This window comes from Gracilinanus agilis, chromosome 3 (assembly GCF_016433145.1).
Source record: "Gracilinanus agilis isolate LMUSP501 chromosome 3, AgileGrace, whole genome shotgun sequence".
NCBI classification, from domain to species: domain Eukaryota; kingdom Metazoa; phylum Chordata; class Mammalia; order Didelphimorphia; family Didelphidae; genus Gracilinanus; species Gracilinanus agilis.
In genome coordinates this window covers 82193857-82216841 of record NC_058132.1, presented here as the reverse complement: position 1 = coordinate 82216841, position 22985 = coordinate 82193857, and the positions used below count along the sequence as shown (strand labels likewise).

Here is a 22985-nt window from a genome sequence, read left to right as displayed (position 1 = left end):
GTAAGGAAATAAATCTGGTCCAAAATTCTGAGCTGAAGGTCCAACATTTTTTAAAGGACGAAAAATAAGTTGGAGGTCTCACCACACCCATCCTGTGATGAAAGGATCTTATATAGATGTTCACAATTTGTTTTAAAGGCATTTGACAGCCAGTTATCATAAGTGATTTATAAAACTAAAGGATACAGACTATGTTACTAAAGTTTAGAAATATTTTCTAAGACAGTTAAATTCTAATAAAAGGTTTAAGGTAGGTAACCCCCATTTGCTCTCATCCTTCTAGTGATTTAGCTCCAATTCAATTAAGACTTCTTATTTGAACATCAGAAGGATTTACATAGATCAGGACCTCTGTTAAATGTCTCATCCTCTAGAACAGTGATGGCAAACGTTTTAGAGAGAGTGCTGACCCCACCCCAGACTATGTGCCGTGCCCTACACCTCCCCCCCCCCCCAAGTGCTAGGCTTACCCTGCCCACCCAACCCTTTCCCAGGACAGGGGAAAGAGGAAGCATTCCTATTGGGCTGCTGGCCAGAGGTGTGGGTAAAGTAGAAAAATGTCCTCAATGCAGGTAAAGAGGAGAAGGCTCCACTCCCTTCTAGCTCTGCTGCCTGTGAGCTGTCCACCTTACCCTCTGTGCACTCTCATTGGGCTGTGACTACCCACAGAGAGCACTCTGTGTGCCATCTAGGTTCACAATCACTGTCCTAAAGTATATGGTTCCTGGTATATATCACAAGCACCAAAGCATCATCTTTGCAGTATGAAAGTAACTATAGTAAATATGGGCATGAATCTAATTAGGATATAATTTTCAGTCATCTCTAATGGATACTACAAATAATAGACAAATATAATTTGTCTTCTTATACTAATATTGGGAGGAAAATTAAGGATAAACCAAAAGAACTTTTCTGGGCCATAAACTCTGAAGAACCTATAGTGAATATATATCCTTCACAAAAGCAAATACCATCTTGTCCTTCTGATACACTCCTAAGTTCTGTGACTCGCTCCATGATTGTTTCTGTAATTTTATCAGGAATCATGATTTAGTCAAGTAGCTTCCTTTAATATTCCAAAGTTGATAACAGAAGGTCTTGATTTTATTGGTAACTATAATATCCTAATACCCCACACTATAGCTATCTATTTTTATCTGTTTACTAATTGGGTCTAACTCTTTCTAAAATCATAGTTACATTTATCTACCTAAAAGATTTTGGTTTATAATAAGTGATATAAAAGCAATATATGCAATTTGCTTCATTCAGGGTAGAATTTGAACCAATGTCTCCCATATCTTATGTTCACTATTCATTAGGCCTTATAAGTTTACTGCATGGCTTGAGAAATTTGTCAATTTGTGGTTGTGGTAAAATTACTCTAGAGCTGCCATTGATTACCATTACATTACATTACCATACATCAATTACCATTGAGCTGCCAACATTGAAAGAGCCAGAGATGAGTAGAAGATTCCTAGGTTTTGTTTCTAGATCTTTTTTTCCTTCAATTATTAAACATTTGTTTTTCCTTCCTCTCACCCCCTCATCTGCTAGAGTGATTACTCTTGTAATAAATATGCAGAGTCAAGGAAAACAAATCCCTACATTGGCCACATCTAAAAATTTGTATCTTATTCTGCATATTTAACATTCTTCATCATGATTCCTCTGAATTGTGGTCTTGCCATTGGGCTGTTCAAAGTACTCAAGTTTTTCAAAGTTGATTGTCTTCACATTGGGGTTTATATTATATAAATTGTTCTTCTAGTTCTGTTCACTTCAGTCTGTATTAGTTCATTCAAGTCTTCTAGGTTTCTCTGAACCCTGTGTATACTTTATCATTTCTCACAGTAGTATTCTGTATATATACACACACATCCCCCATTTTTTGTTCAGCTTTTCTTCAACTTATGGGCACCTTCTTAGTTTCCAGTCTTTGATCTCTTTGGGAGTATAGGCCTAGAGTGGTTTGTCCAGGTCAGAAGGAATGGCCAGTTTAGTTACTTTGCAGGCATAATTCAAATTTCTGTTCAGAATGACTAAGCCAATTCATAGTGCACTAATATACCTATTTTCCTGTAGCCCCTCCAACATTTGTTACTTTCTTAACAACTTTGCAAATCTGATAGTTAAGAGAGAGGGATTCTCAGTTACTTTAATTTGCATTTCTCTAATTATTGGTAATGTGAAGCATTTTTTCATATGGCTGTTGATGGCTTGGATTTCTTCCCTTGAAAATTGCTTCTTCATATCCTTAGACCAGTGATGTGCAAACTACAGTCCGCGGGCCAAATGCAGCCCCCCTGATATGTTCTATCCAGCTACACAACCTTATTCCTAATCTGACAAATGCAATGAGTAGGATACAATACAATGAAACTTTGAAAGAGTTGCCTTAGAAACAGACTGACAGATGAGCATTTCCTTTCCTTTGGCACCCTCATTAAAAAGTTACTCTGCCTTAGACCATTTACTATTTGTAGAATAACTCTTATTATCTGCTATTATACATTTGAATGAATTCTTTATGTAACTTGGAAATGAGACCTTTATATGAGAGACTTGCTGTCAAGATTTTTGCCTAATTAAATGTTTCCCTTCTAATCTTAGCCACATTGTTCATTTGAGATTTTTTGTGTGCAAAAACTTTTTAATTTTATGTAATCAAAATTGTCTGTCCTATTTTCTGTCGTCCTCACTATCCTTTGTTTTGGTCATTACCTCCTCCTCCATCCATATATCTGAAAAGCAATTTCTTTCTTATTCCTAATATGTTTATGATGTGACCTTTTATATCTGTATCTGTATGTCAAGATAATCTCATCTATTTGTACCATTCCTTGGTATTTGGTGTCAAGTGTTTTGTCTAAATCTAATTTCTTCCACATTGCTATTCATTTTTCAGTCAGATAAACAAACACTAGGCAGGGAGGTTTGTTGGTTTCCATATATTGTTTACCTATTCTATTCTATTGGTCAGCTTCTCCAGTTCTTCAGTATCAAATTGTTTGGATGATTACTGCTTTGCCATATAGTTTGAGACTTGGTATACTGAGGCCCCATTCCTTTCCATGTTTTTTCATTATTTCCTTTGAGATTCTTGACCTTGTGTTCCTCCAGATGGATTTTATTATTAATTTGTCTAATTCTCTAAAGCACTCCTTTTGTTGTTTGATGGGTGTGGGTTTTCCATAACTTATTCAATTAACTTATTCCTAATTTCTAACCCCTGAACATTAACTTAGGTAGGTCTGAGGCCACATTTTTAAATCACTCTAAGTATGTAAAAGGAGGAATAGGATAATGCCACTGAAGTATATCCGTTGTCTTTCTTGCAGGTAGGTGTCTTTTGTGAGACCCTACTTTGCCCATATTCTTTAGCTGCTATTTCAGAAATTCTGAAGGAAAGTTCTCCATTTCTTTAGGGAGTGGAAAGTACAAAGGATACATACCTCCGTGTGGCATAGTGGAAAGAATGCTACATTTGGTGTCAAGACCTAGGTTTGAATTACAACTCCACTATGTACCACTTCTGTAACTTTGGGCCATCACTTAACCTCGGTTCCAGGACTTTTGTTCCCACATATGTAAAATAAAGTATTTGAACGAGATTATATCTTAAGTCCCTTTTTTCCCCTCTAAATTCTAAAGACATTTTCATATGAAATGTCTTAAATGAATTATTTTGGTTGTATGATTTGGGAAATCCGAGGTCTTGTTCCAAGTAGGCCTCAGTTTTTACTTTTTAAAATAGGGAAGGTAGAAGAGATTTGATTATTCCCCATTGACCTTCCTCTAATATTTCATGATTCTAGCTTAGTCACCTGTAACACCATTGTTTTAGCCATTTGTGAAATGATTTGGTGTATAAGGTACAAATCCCAATACTTGTGGAATCATGTATATTGGTAAGGTTCACATGCTGTATGTGTACAGTACATGCCTTTTCACTGACTCCCATGTTTTACACTGTCACAGATCACATGCTTAGGTACCATTGGAGTTTCATACTCCAGAATGATAGCAGCTATATTTGTTCCAGTGCATGATCCTGAACTCATGCAAGTCATGTACTGTTTTATTATGCAATATACTACATTTTGGAAATGAGGATATTCCAGTATGCTTCCTTCTCCATTTAGGACGTGAGCATTATAGAATAAAATCAAACCATACATAGAGTAACAGTATCATTTAATATCCAAGAGAACCAAGTTATTGCTTTGAGAAATGATCTTACGTTTATTGCTTCTGTTCTTGAACTACTTCCCCCTTAACTCCTATCCTCCAAAGCTTTGAGTGAGGTTTCTCACCACATTTCTCACCACACCCTTGGAGCTACACTTCACTAGTGAGTTTTAAGTATGAACTTATGTCCCAAATTAATTTTTTAGTTTTTTTCAAGGAGGGGAAGGTGTGGCTGCTAAACTTCTTGTTTGTGGCTTGGATTTTTTTAAAGCCCTATATTTGGGAGAAAGATGTAAAATCCTATGCCAACTTCTCCCCCTTACAACTTATGTTGTAAGCTTTCACTTGTTTTGGTTAAGTCCTGGTAACTTACTTTAAAAAATTATTTTTAAACAAGTAGGCTATATAGTATGCCCTGAAGTCTATCATGTCATTCCTCGTTTTGACTTGATTGTTAAAGATGTGTTTGGTGATCGTTGACCATTTTTCAAAGCTAAACTTTCCTTTGTTGTTTAAGGGAGGTGGTAGATACAATGGTAAGACACTTCAAAATGCAGATATTTGGTGATCGGCAGCCAGGCTATGATGGCAAAAGAAACATGTATACAGCTCACCCACTGCCTATTGGACGGGATCGGGTAAGTATTGAGAATAGGCAGAAACAATTCATTGTAAACCTGAATCACTAATGAATTTATTTTAAAAGCATTTATTAAGCAAATTTGCAAAGTTCTATAATTTGATGGTAATGACCATATGGAAGCAGGCAGGTGGCTCAGTGGATAGAGTATTGAACTTTGGATTAGGAAGACCTAGAGTTCAAATTGAGCCTCAGACACTTCTAACTATGTGACCTTGGGCAAATCACTTAACCTTTGTTTTCCTCAATTTCCTCAACTGTAAAATGGAAATAATTATAGCCCCTACTTCCCAGGGTTATTGTGAGGATCAAATGAAATGATATTTTATTACAGTTCCTGGCACTGGTGCTATATAAATACTAGCTATTATTTTTTATGTGATGTTGTTACTGACCCATTATGAGTAGGAGGTATGCTTAGTTCATATTAATCCATCCACATTTCCTTCCCTGGCCCTGTGTGACCAGCAGATTATATTCAAGACTGCTAACTGGAATTAGGTAAAGAGCCTTCAGCCTGTATAACTAGCAGGTGTATTGTGCACAAAGCTGAACAGGCCACGTGGAGGTCAAAACTGGGACCTTAGCTTTGTTTGCATTATCTTTTAACTGCTCTCGTCAATTCTTTGAACTGATAACTTTATAATCACATGCGGCTGCAGTTCTTCAGACTTTGACTGTAATGGGAATTGGTTCTTCTAGCCTACAAGATTTTGATCTATGTCAAGGACTGTTTTTCTTGAGCCCTCCAGGAGCTCCAGCATAGCGCATTAGTGGATTTGCCAAAGCTTACTAAAACATGAATCTGTATTTACTGCAGCTGAATATACTTGTTAAGTGCAGCTCTTCCACTTACATAAGAAGGCTGTTTCATCCAGTTATGCTTTTTCTGTGCTAAAACTACATAAAGTAAACTTAACCCTAGTAACATCCCTTTTTTTAGGAACTTCCCAAAATTTAGAGGCACAGTGAACAGAATGCTGGACCTGGAATTAGGAAGACTTGAGTTCAAATCCAGCCTTAGCCATTTACTAGCCAGTTAATCCTGAGCAAGTCACTTTGCCTCTGCTTCAATTTCCTCATTATAAAATGAGAATAATAATAGCACCTACTTCCAAGGGTTATTGAGAGGATAAAATGAAACTATCTGTAAAGCACTTAGCACAATGCCTGGCACATAGTAAGTGATAGATAAATGTTAGCCATTAATATCACCTCTAATTTTTACTTGGACTGCTAGAGTCAAACCAGGGCTAAGATGTGCATTGTAAATGATCATATCTATATAAAACACTTATCTGGATACTCTTGCACTGTTAGCCTTTCTATTCACTTAAAAAGTATTAGGAAATGATAGAAGACTGTGGCAAAGATGTATAATTTACAGGAAGCTGTGGAATTGATGCTTGATGAAAAGAGACTTAATTTGCTAAGCTTCATTATAATAACTACCTTAGCTTTCTGTAACACCTTTCCTTTATCAATGTGTGTGTGCTTTTTCCCTGCCAAGGTCGATATGGAGGTGACTCTTCCTGGTGAGGGCAAAGACCAGACCTTTAAAGTTTCAATTCAGTGGGTATCTGTAGTAAGTCTTCAGCTTCTTTTGGAAGCCTTGGCTGGGCATTTGAATGAAGTACCTGAAGATTCTGTACAGGCACTAGATGTAATCACAAGGCATCTGCCTTCTATGAGGTGAGTGTCCCTGTTGGGCATATTCTACATAAGTTTAAGTCTCTGGACTGGGTTAGGGCTTCCAAAATAATTCCTCTATCATACTCTGAGTCATTAAGCTCTTGGAAAAGGCAAGAATGGAATAAAAGAACTTCTTACCTATGCAACATGCCACCTCTTGTTTCTTCAGGTATACTCCTGTTGGCCGTTCGTTCTTCTCTCCTCCTGAAGGTTACTACCACCCCCTGGGAGGGGGAAGGGAGGTTTGGTTTGGCTTCCACCAGTCTGTGAGACCTGCCATGTGGAATATGATGCTGAATATTGACGGTATGCTAGAATTATGTTCCCACTTCACTATTTTATCCCTAACTTTTGTCAAAACTAAGTGTACTATTATTCTGTTTATTAGTATCTGCTACTGCTTTCTACCGTGCCCAGCCTATTATTGAGTTCATGTGTGAGGTTTTAGACATTCAGAACATCAATGAACAAACAAAACCTCTTACAGACTCCCAGCGTGTCAAGTTTACCAAAGAAATCAGAGGTGAGTTTTTATGTTAAAGTAGCCTTTTGACCTGCTACATGACCACTTAGAAGCATTTATACTAATGAAGTAACCAGCATTTTTTTCCCCAATTTGGAATTTTATTTTATTGGGGAATGAAGGAATCATCTGTAACTGAGACTAGTTTCCTAAAAGGATGGGAGATAAAATTAGTCTTATCTTCTCTCCAATTTGTCCATTTACAAGTATGTTTTGTATCCTTTTAAAACTAATGGCTGTTTTGCAACTCTGTTTTTTCACTGTGAATGTAACCTAATAGCTGTGTTTTGATATTTCTTCTACATTAGGTCTTAAAGTCGAGGTTACCCACTGTGGACAGATGAAACGAAAATATCGAGTTTGTAATGTAACTAGACGACCCGCCAGCCATCAAACGTATGCTGATCACATCTGAAAAGATATTTAATGTTGAATTGTTGGGTACTTTGCTTGGGTAGTACTATGAAATGTCTTATTAATCTGACATCATTGGAAAATAATTTCCATGTAAATGCATTTTCCAAACAATTGAAACCTATCCTTTTCAGCAATGGTATTTACAACCATTTCAACCATTTTTGGTGGAATTATTTTAAAAATATATTGCTCTCTTTACTTCTTAAAAAGAGTACATAATTTGATAATTCAAAATAATCATTATGACTACATGAAATTATTATTCTTATTTTGATCTACATTTGTAATTTCATCAGTTTCAATGAATTCTGGTATGGATTCCATACCAGATGGACATGCCAAAGCAGATTGGCAACCATTCTATAATTTAGTCTGAGAGAGTTACCCAAGTACTGAGTTGGTCAATGAGTTGCCCATAATCATACATTGTGTTTCAGGGGAGGGGGAGGCCATGAGAGAGAACACCTAGGTCTTCTGACTCCACAGTCAGCCCTTTATCCAATACACACCCCTGCTTATATTATAATACCCTACATTTTATTGAAGCATGTGAGCTCTTTTACTCCATGAAAAACGTTTCCATTCAGCAATTTTTCTTTTAGTTTTTTTATGTTGTCTGTCCTGGCACTGTCATTTGTTGCTTATTGCTGTGATCATACTATTTCTTGTAGGTGTATCCTTATATCTCTTCCTTAGAGCCATTCTTAGTCATTATACTTACCCCTAAACTATATTCATTTTCAAGTCATTCTTTCCATTTTCATTGAGGCAGTCATTGTACATATTATTTCCTGATTCTGCTTACTTCACTTTGCTTTGGTTCATATAAGTTTTTCTATATTTTTCATATTCATTTCCCCAACTCAGTAATATTCCATTACATTCATATGTACCATATTTATTCAACTATTCCCCAATTCATCAGTATCTATTTTGGTTCTTGCTTTTTAGTAAAAGTGCTGCTATAAATATTTGGGGCATAGCACCTTTCTTCATATCTATGACCTTGGAGTATATGACTAGTAGTGAGGTCTCTGGGTCAGAAAGCATATACATTTTAGTCACTTCCTTATCATAATTTATTTTCCAGAATGCTTGGACCAATTCATCACTATACCAGTAAACTAGTACTATGCCTACCTTTCCACAATTCTTCCAGCCCTGATCATCCCAATCTTTTATAGTCATATCAAATTCAAATAGGAGAAGATCCCAGCTGGCTCCATATTAACTCAGAAAACTAGAAATTGACATTATCTTTTTTGTATTGTATTTTTATTTATTATGTTAAGCATTTCCCAATTACATTTTTATCTGGTTCTGGAGGTAAGTTTGACACCTTTATTTTATCTTTCCCAGTTTGCTCTGTGTGAAGTAAGACATCAGAGTTGTTTTAATTTGCATTTTTAATATTGGTAGTGATATAGAACAATTGTTCCTATGGCTTGGCATATTTTTAGAACTATTTGTTCATGTACTTCGATCTCTTAGCCACTTGGGAATGACTATTGATCTTATATATTTATAAGAAAATACACTCAATTTAGCCCTTTTCTAATATATTTTTCAGAAAATATGTAACAGCCTAATATATTTACTAGCTACATGAGGTAGTCTACAAGTATGCCTCATATAATATTGCCCTCACCAAATTGTTGCAGTGCAGCATTGAAACTTTTTATAAGTGTTCTTACTTCTGATGTATTAAAACCCCATATTCACTGATTGGGGATATTCCCAACATTACCCTCTCCTAAGATGGGTGATTCTTTAGTTTTTAACATTTTTTCCACATTTCCATTAACCACTTCTTAGCTAGCCCTGTTTCCCATGAAGAGGTGTCCTTTTTGTTAAATTCATTAATAAGCTTAATTGAAATATATATATATATTCTATTCCAGTTCACAAATTTATACTGTAATATTCAGTGTAAAGCATAAAGAGCTTTTATCAAAAAGGGTGACCCAAAAAAGCCTATATTTGTTAAAATTTTATGTTCTCATTAAGTTACATATTAACTAAGTGAGCATTTGTATTTTACAGTACAAATAACTCTTCCTTGATCTGAGACTCACTGATTATTTAGCTCCTGTGAAGATTTGTTTTAACTCCAACAAAAGCAAAAAACTAGCTCCACATTTTGTAAACTGAATCTTTGATGAAACTGATTTAAATACTAAAAGGAATGAAGGGAATCTGTTCAAGGAAAGGTTTACCTGTATTCTCTATGGAACCAGTTAGTTAACAAGCTTTTTTTTAAGTGCCAGGAACTATATTGGACACCAGAGATACAAATATGAAAAAAAATAAAGCAATTCTTACAAAGAGCATATATTTTTTGGGGGAAATCAACACACACGTATTTTAGTAACTAATTTTTACATAAGTTTTCCAAACTTATATGATCCGTGTTGTCTCCCTCTCTTCTTCCTTCCCCCTTCCCGGAACTGACAAGCAATTCAATCTGGGTTATACATGTATTATCACATAAAACATTTCCATTTTATTCATTTTTGTAAGTGAATAATCTTATAAAACAAAACCCCAAATCATATACCCAAATAAACTAATCAACAATATATAAAAGTGTATTCAAATTAAACAATAACAATATTAAAGATATAAATCATTTATAAAATGTCTCAGAGAGTAGGATTTTAGTCTTAAGTAGGAAAAAGTATGAGTTGAAGAAAATTTTCTAAATAACATTATCCTTCAGTTTTCCTCTACAGCTGGAAAATGGTCAGGCCATGGAATGTACAGTAGCCCAGTATTTTAAACAGAAGTATAGTCTGCAGCTGAAATATCCCCATCTTCCTTGTCTCCAAGTGGGACAAGAACAAAAGCACACTTATCTTCCTCTTGAGGTAAGCTTGAATAAATGCTCTCCTAGTACTCTATCAGATACTTAGATTTTCTACTTATAAAAGCTGTCCTTTAACATAAAAATAAAATTGAATTTGACAGTTTGAAGCAGATTTGTTTAGCTTTATAACCAGCTCTTCAGCTATTGTTTCCATTTTTCTGAAATCTTTCTTATAAAATCAGGTTTGGCAAAAGCCATTAAGTCCTTATTTGTTTTGTCCTAACGGCAGGTCTGTAATATTGTGGCAGGACAGCGATGTATCAAGAAATTAACTGACAATCAAACATCAACCATGATTAAAGCAACAGCAAGATCTGCTCCTGACAGACAGGAGGAAATCAGCAGACTAGTATGTAGGATCATTTTTTTCACGGAATTCCAGTGATGTGTTGAAAGAAAGGCTAAACAAATTTTTCTAATATGATATGATTAGTTTGGGGTTTTTATATGCACAAGAAAGCCTTTTCCTAATTTCACTGGCTTTTGGGTTTTGTTTTGTTTTTCTAATTGGTAGAAGAAAAAAATGATACCAAACCTAGACTTCTTGAAAAAAATCATATCTTGCATATTTTAATATCCATTCATGGCATATAACAAAGTACCTTTCATGTAGTGTGGGCACTCAATAAATATTGAACAAATTAAAATAATAGTCCTTGCTACAAAAATGTATAGAGAATTCAGTACATCTTTGTTTTACTTTATGAGTGGTGGCTTCTTTGTATGAGAGATACTGAGATGATGCATTTTGTCCTTGTGCCCCATTGATTGCTCAATTCATTTGAAGAGTACTACTATGATAACAGTATTTTCTCTTTTTTTTTTAGGTGAAAAGTAACAGCATGGTGGGAGGACCTGATCCATACCTAAAGGAATTTGGTATTGTTGTTCACAATGAAATGACAGAGTTAACAGGCAGAGTGTTGCCAGCACCAATGCTACAATATGGAGGCCGGGTAAAATGTTTTTTGGTTTTTTATTTATTTTCATTAAGTACACTTCTATGACCAACCAATCATGTGCAATATTTTTCCATTCATATGTTTCTTTGAAAGCAATATTTTTCATTTTGTAGACCTCTAGCTTTGAGAACAATTAAGCTTCCCACATATCATGCCTAGCTCCCACTCTTATACCCTTAAATTTGTGGCAATATTTCTTACTATCAAGGGTTTTCCCCCCATTTGGTTTACCTGGTTGGTGAAATAAACCAAATTCTTACCAAAATTAAAAGATGGAGCCGAGGGTTACCTCTACAAGAAGCAGATGAAGAAAGTAAATGACAGGCCAGGGACCACGACATAAGGAAGGCTAAGGCAGTGTGAGAGATTTGTCCTCTCTTCTCCCTCTATACTATCTTGCTTAGTGATTTCATCAGCTCCCGTGAGTCCAATTATCATTACTCTGCACCTAGTTCCTCTCCTGAACTCCATGAATCATATACATCTCAAACTCAATACATCCAAAGCAGGACTCATCTTTGCCCTAAAATTTTCTCTTCTTTGGAACTTCCCTATTATGATCCTTGGCCCCACTATCCTCCCAACCACTTAGGCATACAGCTTTAGTATCATCTTCACCTTCTCTCTCACACTCACTACACAACCAATCTTTGGTGAAATCTTCTTGTTTCAATCTTCACAATATCTTTTCTAAACATCTTTTTCTCCTCTGACACCACTGTACTATCCCAGTAGCCTTCTAGTTTGTCTCTTAGCCTTGAGTCTTTCCCCACTCCAGTTTATCCTTCATTCAGCTGTCAAAGTGATCATTCTATAGCATGTAAAGGTCTGACCGTGTCTCCTTCCTTATTCATTAAACTCCAATGACTCCCTATTACATCCAAAATCAAATACATAATCCTCTGGCTTTCAAAGTCCTTCACAACTTGGCCCCTTCCTACCTTCCTAATTTTCTTATACTTTATTCTCCTGCACATACTCTTCAATCCAGCAACACTAGCCTTCTTGCTATACTCCTAAAGCACACCATTTACCAGCTTGACAACCTTTTATCAGCCTATCCTCTGTGCCTGGAGTGCTCTGCCTCCTCATCTTTATATCCTTGTTTTCTTCCAAAACTTAGCTTGTATCTCACCTTCTGCAAGAATCTTTTATTCCCCTCCTAGACTGCTAGTGACTTTTCTCTGGGCATTACCTTCTATTTATGGGGTTTTGCATGATGATGCTCCCATTGGAAAATGACAAGTCCCTTGAGGGAAGGACATAAAGGTTTTTGCCTTTCTTTGTGTCACTGTATAACTGCCTGGTACACAGGAAACACCTGATAAATGATTATAGACTGAATAATTAGGTCATCGTTGTCAGTCATAGGAGGAAGATTATGCCAATTAGCAGGGCCTAGCATTCTTAGATCACATATAGAATCATGAAGAGGGCCTCAATGATTCTTTCATCCAGCCTATTCAGGAACAGGGGAGGAGATTAAGAGGTAAAGAGATTTGCCACAATTCACCAAGCTGGTTGGTGGCAGGGCCATATTGTCAGACCTGCTCTTCTAACTCAGCAGTTGGCTCCTTCTACCATACTACACTGTGTCAGCTTAGAATTTTGCTTATTAATTTGAATTGTAATCTGTTCTCTTTCCCCCCTTTTTTTTCTTCCTCCTCTCTCCCCCCCAAAAGAATAAAACAGTAGCTACGCCAAACCAAGGTGTATGGGATATGCGAGGAAAACAGTTTTATGCTGGCATTGAGATTAAAGTGTGGGCTGTTGCTTGTTTTGCTCCTCAGAAACAATGCAGGGAAGATCTGTTAAAGTGAGTATTTTTTTACATTTATAGCTAGGTCCTATGTCTTTCAAATATAAAATACTACAGTTAGCCTTTGTTTAGCTTAATTAGGAGTGGCCCTACCAATTTAAAAAGGGAGGAAGGGCTCACATGAGGGCCACTTTTAAACTGAGGATTCTGTTAAAACTTCAGCTTCCTTGGTCTCAAGAAACAGAAACCCCTCTCTGACTTACATGTAGAACCAGGCAGAGGGGCTTGGAATTGGAATGGCATCTTGCCATATGTTAAGACTTTGTGAGTACTCCACCTCTCACGTCTCTGGATGTACTTCTAACTGTTCCACAGATGAAAAAGAGATTAATCTTAACCATTATGCCTTTGCTATTTGCTGCTAGTTCTGTTAGCTTCTGAATGGATACTGACTAGGATTATTGGTTTCAGTCCACATCATTTTTTTCCGATTTATAGAGGAAGTTTAATAAGAAATGTTGAAAAATCAAAGTGAAAAAAGGGAGCTGATATGAAAGGAAAGAAATGTTTTAAATCTTTGGCAAATACACAGAAGAAATGATTCTGAAAGCTTTGTACATGAGTTGAAGTATTGATATGTATCTTCATACACTGGGATTTTTCTAGCCAATATTTAAATTGAAAGTGAATTTTTATTTAAAATTCTAGTTGCTTTTTAGCATTAATCATTTTGGAGGAGGTTAATTACTGGGCCAGGTTTTCATTTCCTAGCATAGCTTTTGATAATAATATGTTTCTATGTTATAACTTAAACACAAATTGACATAACTCCTTTAAAGATAGATATGCCAAGTTATCTTTGAGTTGACATAATTGTTGTTCTGAAAATTAAAATTAAGACTGATAATTTAGCAGATGCTTTGATAACATCATACTCTACTTCAGCTCTGGCATTGCAGCTCCCAAACTAATTCTGGCCACCAGTTAAGCTAATGTTTTTAGCACAGAATTGACTCTTCTAAGAAAAGCTTTAAATTATAGTGATTGCTAAGAGCACCAAGCTGTGCCATGAAATAATACACACTATGACAATAAATCTGTTTCTGCAGGAGTTTCACAGATCAGCTACGGAAGATTTCTAAGGATGCTGGGATGCCCATTCAAGGTCAGCCATGTTTTTGCAAGTATGCACAGGGAGCAGATAGTGTGGAACCCATGTTTAAACATCTGAAGATGACTTATGTTGGTCTGCAGCTGATAGTCGTGATCTTACCTGGGAAGACACCAGTGTATGGTATGGTTCCTATTTACTGTGCATCATCTCTATGTTAAATGGTCACATGATTTTTTAAAAATTAGATTGGAGGGGGTATGCATAGTCTGTTGCTTACATAGTAAAACATGGTTAAAATCTATAAGGTTTTGGTCTATGGCTTGAATGGTCTTTACAGAGTTGTTGGTAATTATCAACATTAGCATCCTCATATTAGGATTATTGTCCCTCCTTCATAACTGTCCTCCCTTATTCCAGTGATGCTATATAGTTCATCTTCCTCATGTACATAACTGATAATATTACCATTTTGCTCTAGATGCTTCAATGGCATTCTACCGCTGACCAATTAATAGCTCCTTAGATTCCTTAGCCTGCCATTCAAGATGCTTTACAATCTGGAATCCAAGGACACTTTTTCAAATTTCTCATATTACTCCCTTCTACCCTTCAGTCATACTGAGTTATAAGTTGTTTACTAGACTCATTTTGTACTTCCTTGCCTCCATGTTTATGGGTTCCCTATGCAAGTATACTTACCCTTCCCTGTGCCTTTCTACTATTTGAAATTCTATCCATTAGATGAGCTAAAGCATTTATTAAGTGCTTACTATGGGCCAAGCATTGTGATGAGTACTGGCAATATATAAGCAAAAAGAAAGACAGTCCCTGATATCAAGGAACATAAAGAGGGAAGACAATAAATAAAAGGAAATGGAAAGGGGGGATGAGAAGTTAAATATCAGGGTTATGAAAAGGCCACTGGATAGCAGTGGAAAACTCTAGGGCATCAGCATCTGACACAGGCATCAACAGTAGTAAATGCATAATGAATAATTATTGAATTAGAAGAACATCTTAATTAATTTTATTTGTTTGCTTTTAGCTGAGGTGAAACGTGTTGGTGATACCCTCTTAGGAATGGCCACTCAATGTGTTCAGGTGAAAAATGTAGTAAAGACTTCTCCCCAAACTCTCTCTAATCTCTGCCTGAAGATAAATGCAAAACTTGGTGGAATTAACAATGTCCTTGTACCCCATCAAAGGTAAGACTTATTTTGAATCTTAGATTATAGACTTTGAGCCAGAAGAAACCTTAAGAGATAATTTAACAGATAAGTCACAGACATAATAAGTGACATAGTAAATAGCAAAGCTATGATTTGCACCCAAGTCCTTAAACACTAAATCAAACTTTCTTTTGTGGTACCTCTTGTTTAAAAACTGAATTTTTCAACAGAAATTCTTGAATTTAAAAGTATTCAAACAGGATAATAAACAGTGTAGTATAACATGTAGAGGAATAAGCTGGTCAGTAGATGAGGTGGATTTGCCAGTAATTTGCAATCTGAGTTTAACCAACTTGTTGAACCTCTTAAGACCTTAGTTTCTCCCATCTATGATACCTACCCTGCCTATATTAGAGTTGAAAAGTCAAAAATGCTTTACAAATTGAAGGTAGTAGCAGTTGTTTAAAAAACCTAGGTAGTATAAAACCCTAAACCAGAAGTTGATGACTTACAAATTTATTAATTCCAGATTCCCAATGTTCATGACATGCTGCATAGCTGAAAGGCCATTTTTCCAAACTGCTCTCAGGCTCCTCCTCTACATTAGGTTTCCAGGACCCCCATACAAGACCCTACCTGGAGCAACAAGAAGGAGTTCTTGGGATGGTATTTAATATTTCAGGTGCCACCTTTTGGTAGGTCAGGAAGGGGTGGTTGTCAGCTCCGTACAAAGTGAAGTGCCTCATCATGATGACCAGGTGTGACAAGAGTTTCTTAAAAGCTGTACCATTAGGATGTAAGTTCTGAAAGGTTTTGCAGTACTGACAAAGTGATACCAGGAACAGATCACTTTTCAAGGATGAGCTTAACTAAATATGGAGAGGCTTGTCAGCCATGAGACAAAACTACAGTTCTTCTATCTCCATAGTGGCAGAGTTGTAGAAGAGTGGGAAACGCATATGCTGTAACATTTTGCTTCTCAAAAGGTGAGATCCCTGTCTAGTGATAAATAAGCATGCCTACTACTAAAGGAACAGAATTATTTCCAAATTGGCATTCTTGATATTTACCTACCAGTAGGAAGGTAAATGGAATGATAGCTTGAGGAGGAAAGTAAAGGGAGTCACATGGGTTAATTTTATCATGCATCCAGATGCAACTGAAAACACCATTTTATGTGGTACATTCTATTGCCTCATTGCAGTATTCAGCATAAGCATTTGGTGTAAAAAGCACCAGGAAAATATTTTTAGCTTATCAATTAGTAAGTATTTATTAAGGCTTAATATGTATGAGGCCCTGTGCTGGTCACTGAAGATACAAAGAAAGCCAAACACATCTTGTTGCCTTAAAGCTCAAATTCTAATGTAGGAAACAGCATGTAAATAACTATGGACACACACACACACACACACACACACACACACACACACACGGCAAGGGAGACTGGGGAAAGCCAGCTGAAGTTAGGATTTGAGCTGAGTCTTAAAGGAAAGCCAGGGAAACTAAGAGGTGAAGTTGAGGAGGAAGAACATTCCAGATACTTGAGGAATAGCAATATCAAGGCACAAAGATGGAGAATGGAATTTCTTATGAGGAACAAATAGGCCTGGACAACTGGATCCTAGAGTTTAGAAAAGGGTAAAATGTAAGAAGATTGGAAAAGTAAGAAAGGGCTAGATTGTAAAGGATTTAAAATACCAAACAGTATTTTTTGTTACCTTTAGGGCCAAATAAGGTCACTGGCCCTTACTTAGCACAGAGATGGCAGAGGCAAACCTATCCTTGAGGAAATTCCTTGATAGCTGAGTGGGAGGAGGAGACAGTATACGGCATCCAGTTAGAAAGCTATTGCAATAGCCCAGGTCAGAGGTGAATATTGCCTGAACTAAAGTAGTAGCTGTTTGAGTGGAGAGAAGGGAATGTAAAGGAGAGATGTGTAGGTGAAATGATAAAATTTGACCACAGTTTGAGTATGTGAAATGAATGAAAGTGAGGAGTCTAGGACAAGTTGCACATCTGGGTGTTTGTGGGAAGATGTAAAAAGAAGGCTGATCAAAGAAAAAGGATTTCCAAGAAAAGATAATGAGTTGAATTTTAGACATGTTGAGTTTAAGATGCCTTCAGAATATCCAGTTCAGGCTGTCTGAAAGGCATTTATTGACATGGAGCTCTGGAGAATGACTAGAACTAGATATGCACATTTGGAAATCATTTGTATAGAGATTATAGTTGAACCCAAAAGAGCTGACAAGATCACTAAGTAAGATTGTATAGAGCAGGAATTTTTAAACTTTTTTCCTATCATAGATCCCTTTAGCAATCTGAAACCTATGGAACTCTTCTTAGAATAATACTTTTAACTGCATAAAATAAAATTCACAGAATTACAAAGGAAACCAATTACATTGAAATATTGTTGATATCAAAATGTTTTGTTTTTTTTAAGTTCAGTGTCCCCAGGTTAAGAACTTCTAGAGATGGCTCAGTGGATAGAGCCAGGCCAGGAAACAGGAGGTCCTGCGTTCAAATATGAACTCAGACATTTCCTAGCAGTCAGACTCTGGGCACTTGTCTCTTAACCCCGCTTGCCTAGCTCTAACTACTCTTCTGCCCTGGCACCAAGTATTGATTCTAAGACATAAGGTAAGGGTTTTTATTTTTAAAAAGAAGAAGAAAAACTACTGTAGAGAGAGAAAAATAAGATCCAAGACAGAGAGCTTTGGAACACCCACCAATGTGACATTGACAAAGATCTAGCAAAGGAGACATATAGAGTGTTTAGACAGGTAGTAAATAAATTGAAGAAAAAATTTTATCATGAAAGGGAGGAGAAATATCAGATGATAGCTAGAGGGAATGGCTGAATTAGGCAAAGTATTTTTAAAAAATTTTTTATTTTGAATATTTTCCCATAGTTACATGTTTCATAGGCAAAGTATTTTTTAAAGGATAAGGGAGACATAGGCACATTTGTGGACAGCAGGGAAGGAGTTGGGAAGAAAGAGATTGAAGGGGGCTGCAATGTAGCTCAATGGATTAAAAGCCAGGTCTAGAGATAGGAGGTCCTAGGTTCAAATCTGACCTCAGACACTTCTACCTGTGTGACCGAGCAAATCTGCCTAGCCCTTGCTGCTCTTCTGCATTACAACCAATGCACAGTACTGCTTCCAAGATGGAGGGCAAAGGTTATATTAAAGGAGAGAGAAATTAAAGATAAGGGAGATAGTGGGGATCAGTCTACTGGAGGAGTTGGGATTAAGGATACATGTTAAGAGGAGTTTGCCTTGGCAAAGAGGAGGGCCACTTCTTCATAAGAGATAGGAATGAAGGAAGATTAGGGTTAGAGATAGTCAAAGTTCCTTGAATGTAGTAGGCATTAGATAAATATTTATTGATTAGGCAAAAATCATCTGAGATGAGATTTAAAAAAAGGAATTCTTGGCAAATGACCCAGTTTTTTGATAAAGCATGAGGTATCATCTTCACTAAAAGAATGGGGATAGGGGATGTGGTGAGAGGCTTGAAGAGGAATGAAAAGATTTTAAAAAGCTACTGTGTTGTGTGGGATAGCAAATCAATGAGAGAAGCTTTAAAAGGTTGCCTTTTTGCAATAAGAGTCCATTTGAAATGATAGCACATAAGTTGCTAGTGGATCAGATATCTGTTGCAGAGAAAAGAGGTAAAGAAATTCTGCTTTAAAAAACAATTTTTAAAATCTTTTATTAATTAAAGAATTAATTTAATTATGTTAGTGCTTTACTACTCATTTACACTAGTACAAAGAAGCCAAGAAAAAAAGGGAAAATCTGATTTAGAGGTCAGAAAGGCTAGAAGCCACAGGCTACTTAAGCCCCACATCTATCTTATTTTTTGTTCTAAACCCTTACTTTCTATCTTAAAATCAATCCTGAGTATTGGTGCCAAGGCAGAAGAATGAAACAATTGGGTTAAGTGACTTCCCTGGGATCTCACAGCTAGGAAGTGTCTTAAGGTTATATTTGATCCCAGCACCTCTTATCTCCAGACCAGGGGGGGGACTCTATCTACTGAGCAACTTAGCTATCCTACATGATTTCTTCAAGAAAGGAATTGAGATGCACTAGACATAACAAATATGAAATAACATAGCCAGAAATGAAATTAACTTTATTTTTAACAGTAAACTAGCTTATTGTTATAGGAGTCATTCCCAAACCAACTCTCTATGTACTCTTGGACCACTTGATTTATGCATGTGTAACAACATATTCTCTAGCCAGGAAGATTATGGGGCCTTCTCCCACAAAGGGTTCCAGGTTCTGTGCAAATAAGGACTAGATTCAGGGGAGCCTAATCTTTAAAGCTCAGGCCTTTTCGTATCTCTAGCACTTTATATATCCCCTACTGCCCAAGAGTAATGGTGTCAGAATGGGGGAACAGATTATTTGAAACAGATTTAACTTAAGTCTGGCATATCCCCCAAAAGAAAAGTATTGAGTGTAAATAGTAGATGAGGTATAGGACAACTTTTTTCCTCTACACAAAAAATACTCTTATGCAAAAGACCCATAAGTGCACATTGACAGACTTAAATGTAGTAAATAATCCATAGTCTCTATTATACTCTCTCAGAGGGTTGATACTTCAAACATCAAAATATTAAATACATTGTGGCATTGCTGAACAGTCATTTTCCCTTCATCTCAGCTCTATACTTTCCAGATAAGTCCTTTAAGGTCTCTATCTTTTGGAAAGTTGTTGACTGTTTTTGGCTTATCGTTCTTGTGGCAGTCATCTCCAAGAAGGATGCATTTAACAAAGAACCCTTTCTGCTGCTTGTCACTTCTGACTAAGAATCCATTGAGTCCTTGGAAGCTCATTTCCATGCACGCTACATAGATTTGCTTCAATCCTACCCCCCACGACAAGTGCAAGGTCAAAATTTATACAAAACTAGGGAAAAGAATAAAAATAAGAAAAACATAAAATATAACATAATTCCAGTCTCACCAATTTAAGGAACCCATTCTAGCCCCCATATGGAGAAATGAATATAAATATTGATAACAATTTCCTAAAGAAATTTAATTGGTGCAAATCAGTTACCATAAAAAGAAAAAAATGCCGAGAAAACTCACTTCAATGTCAAACAAAAGATATGATAGCCAAAGTGAATTCCTATTTGAGTTATAAATTAATCTTCAAAATCTTATGGAAAAGTAACTTCCACCCAGTTTCCTCAAATCTGCTCCAGCAAAACCCTGAAATTCCTACAAGATTGAATAATATTCAAACAGTTCAATAAGAAACTACTGTTAAGTGATACCTTCCATCCTTGAACTGTGCAAGAAATCAGCCAATCTCCGAAGCAAGAAGTAAGGTACTTTTCCCCAAGAGCCAGTGCCAATACCTCCTTGCTTGACCAAAGATGGGGCACATATAGCTTTCAAGGTTCTATACCCTTTAGCAGCAAGAACAGAGAGCCTTAAAGATTTATGATGAAAGCAAATCAGGGCTTCATCAGGGGTTAAAGGTTGGCCTTGGCATAAATCTGAATTTTAGGAACTAAAGCTGGAAAGGCAAGTAAATCAAAGAAAACACCATACCATTTCAAAAATTATTGCAAATCTAATTCTGTAACCACTTCAAGCAGAGATTCAAAGGAAAAAAACGTGAATTTTCCAACAAATAAAAATGAAACTTAAAGCTCTTTTAGGAAAGAATTTGGAAAGAGAATAAGTAGCTTAGAAGAGCAGTAAATCTTACCCAAGAAAGAGAATTCCTGAAAACTAGAATAAACCAAATAGAAATTAATGAGCCAGCAAGGAAAATAAAAAATTTGGAAAATAATAGAAGAAAATGTAAGATATCTAATATCAAAAACAATAGACTAGGAGAGATCATTTAAGAATCATTGGATTTGCTGAAAAACAATGATTTTTTTAAAATCCTATAACTTGTATTTCAAGAAATCATAAGTGAAAACCGCCTAGATCAGTGATGGGCAAACTTTTTAAAGAGGGGGCCAAAGGAAAGGAAATGCTCATCTGTCAGTCTGTTTCTAAGGCAACTCTTTTGAAGTTTCATTGTATTGTATCCTACTCATTGTATTCATCAGATTAGGAATAATGTCAAATGGCTGGATAGAACATTTCAGGGGACTGCATCTGGCCTGCGGGCTTAGTTTGCCCATCACTGGCCTAGATCTATTAGAACAAATGACAAAATGAAAGGAATTCCCAAATAAAAATACCAGAAATGCCAAAAATCCAGAGTTCCCAAAACATCCTTAAAGGAATTCAAGTAACAAGGAATTACAGTCAAAATCTCAAGATTTTCCAACTTATGTTAAACACCAAAGTAGTACTTGAAAAACAATATTCCAGAAGGCAAAAAATATAAACTCATAACCAAGAATAGTTTGCCCTCAGTGCTAAGTATGATTCTACCAGGAAATGGATTTTTAATGTGATAGAAAACATCTCTGATGAAAAGTCCAGAATTAAGAAAGACCTTTGAAATAAAATATGAGTGCAATGAAATCTAGAAAGGTAAATTTATGTGAATACTTGCAAGTAGGTTTATGATGATATAGTGCCAAATTCAAATAGGAGGAAGAGAAACAAATGTGCCATAAGAACCTTAATTCTTCAAAATGTATTGAGAAAAGCTAAATAAGAAAAATAGAGGACTGGTGATAGATTGGCTCTATTCTGAGAGTTTTAAGAGGAGAAAGAGAAAGGAGAATAAAGGAGGAATACATTAGTATAGAAGAGAAGAGGAAAATTGAACTTGCTATTTCTCATAATTTGGGTGTGTGAGAAGACTAAAAATATGTAGAAAAGGATAGAGGTAGCAAGCTTTAGATGAGCCTCTTAGCTAAAACAAAGGAAAGTTAATAAATACAGAGCTCAGTGTAGAAATACATCATACTCAACAGGGGAATAAATGACTCTGGGGAGTGGGGTTAAAAGGCAGAACAGTCACAAGTAAAACAAACTTTCTGATTGTGAAAGGGGGGAGGGGCCAAGAAGTAGACTCAAAGATAGGTGCTTTAGATTGCCTCTTAGCCATCTGGTAAATGGCTAAAGAAATTGTGAAGTAATGGAATATTCATGTACTGTAAAAATAAAAAATTTCAGAGAATCCTAAGTAACATGAATTGACAGGGCAGTAATTGGAAGCAGAGCTATTTCTACAAGGACAACAACATTGTTAAGAAGAGCAACTTCAAAAGATGTAAAAATGCTGATCAAAGCATGTTAGAGGTGGCAAAGAGGTGAAACACAAGATACAGAGATGCACATTTTGGGACAAGACTAGGATATGAATTAATTTTGCCTGATTATGCTTATTTGTTACAAAGGGTTTTTGTTTGATGCCAAATTTTAAAAAATAAGGACTATTATGACATTTTTTTAATGCACAGAAGAGAATGGAAGACAGTTCAGAAAGAAGCTTGGACAATCAGGACAGTTTCAAGATGTATAGCAGAACTTTTTTTAAAAGCAAATGATCAAGAGATAGTGAACATTACAGGATAGAAAATGGTTGATTACATAAAATTATAAAATGTTTGCACAAATAAAACCTATGCAGCCAAGGACTAGAAGGAAATGGAAAGTAGGGGGAAATTTTTACAGCAATTTTCTCTGATATAGACC

General features: G+C 36.1%; 1 protein-coding gene across 1 annotated transcript in view; it reads left to right on the top strand.

The window, feature by feature from the left end:
• Positions 1 to 22985, top strand: part of LOC123240464 (protein argonaute-4) — a 48934-nt gene that overhangs the window by 6671 nt on the left and 19278 nt on the right. Inside the window, exons 3-13 of the mRNA XM_044668057.1 lie at positions 4715 to 4835; positions 6348 to 6529; positions 6699 to 6835; positions 6918 to 7052; positions 7361 to 7448; positions 10189 to 10336; positions 10565 to 10684; positions 11163 to 11291; positions 12980 to 13113; positions 14166 to 14350; positions 15216 to 15375. Coding sequence (XP_044523992.1) covers positions 4715 to 4835; positions 6348 to 6529; positions 6699 to 6835; positions 6918 to 7052; positions 7361 to 7448; positions 10189 to 10336; positions 10565 to 10684; positions 11163 to 11291; positions 12980 to 13113; positions 14166 to 14350; positions 15216 to 15375 — 1539 coding nt within the window. The remainder of the gene's footprint in view (positions 1 to 4714; positions 4836 to 6347; positions 6530 to 6698; positions 6836 to 6917; positions 7053 to 7360; positions 7449 to 10188; positions 10337 to 10564; positions 10685 to 11162; positions 11292 to 12979; positions 13114 to 14165; positions 14351 to 15215; positions 15376 to 22985) is intronic.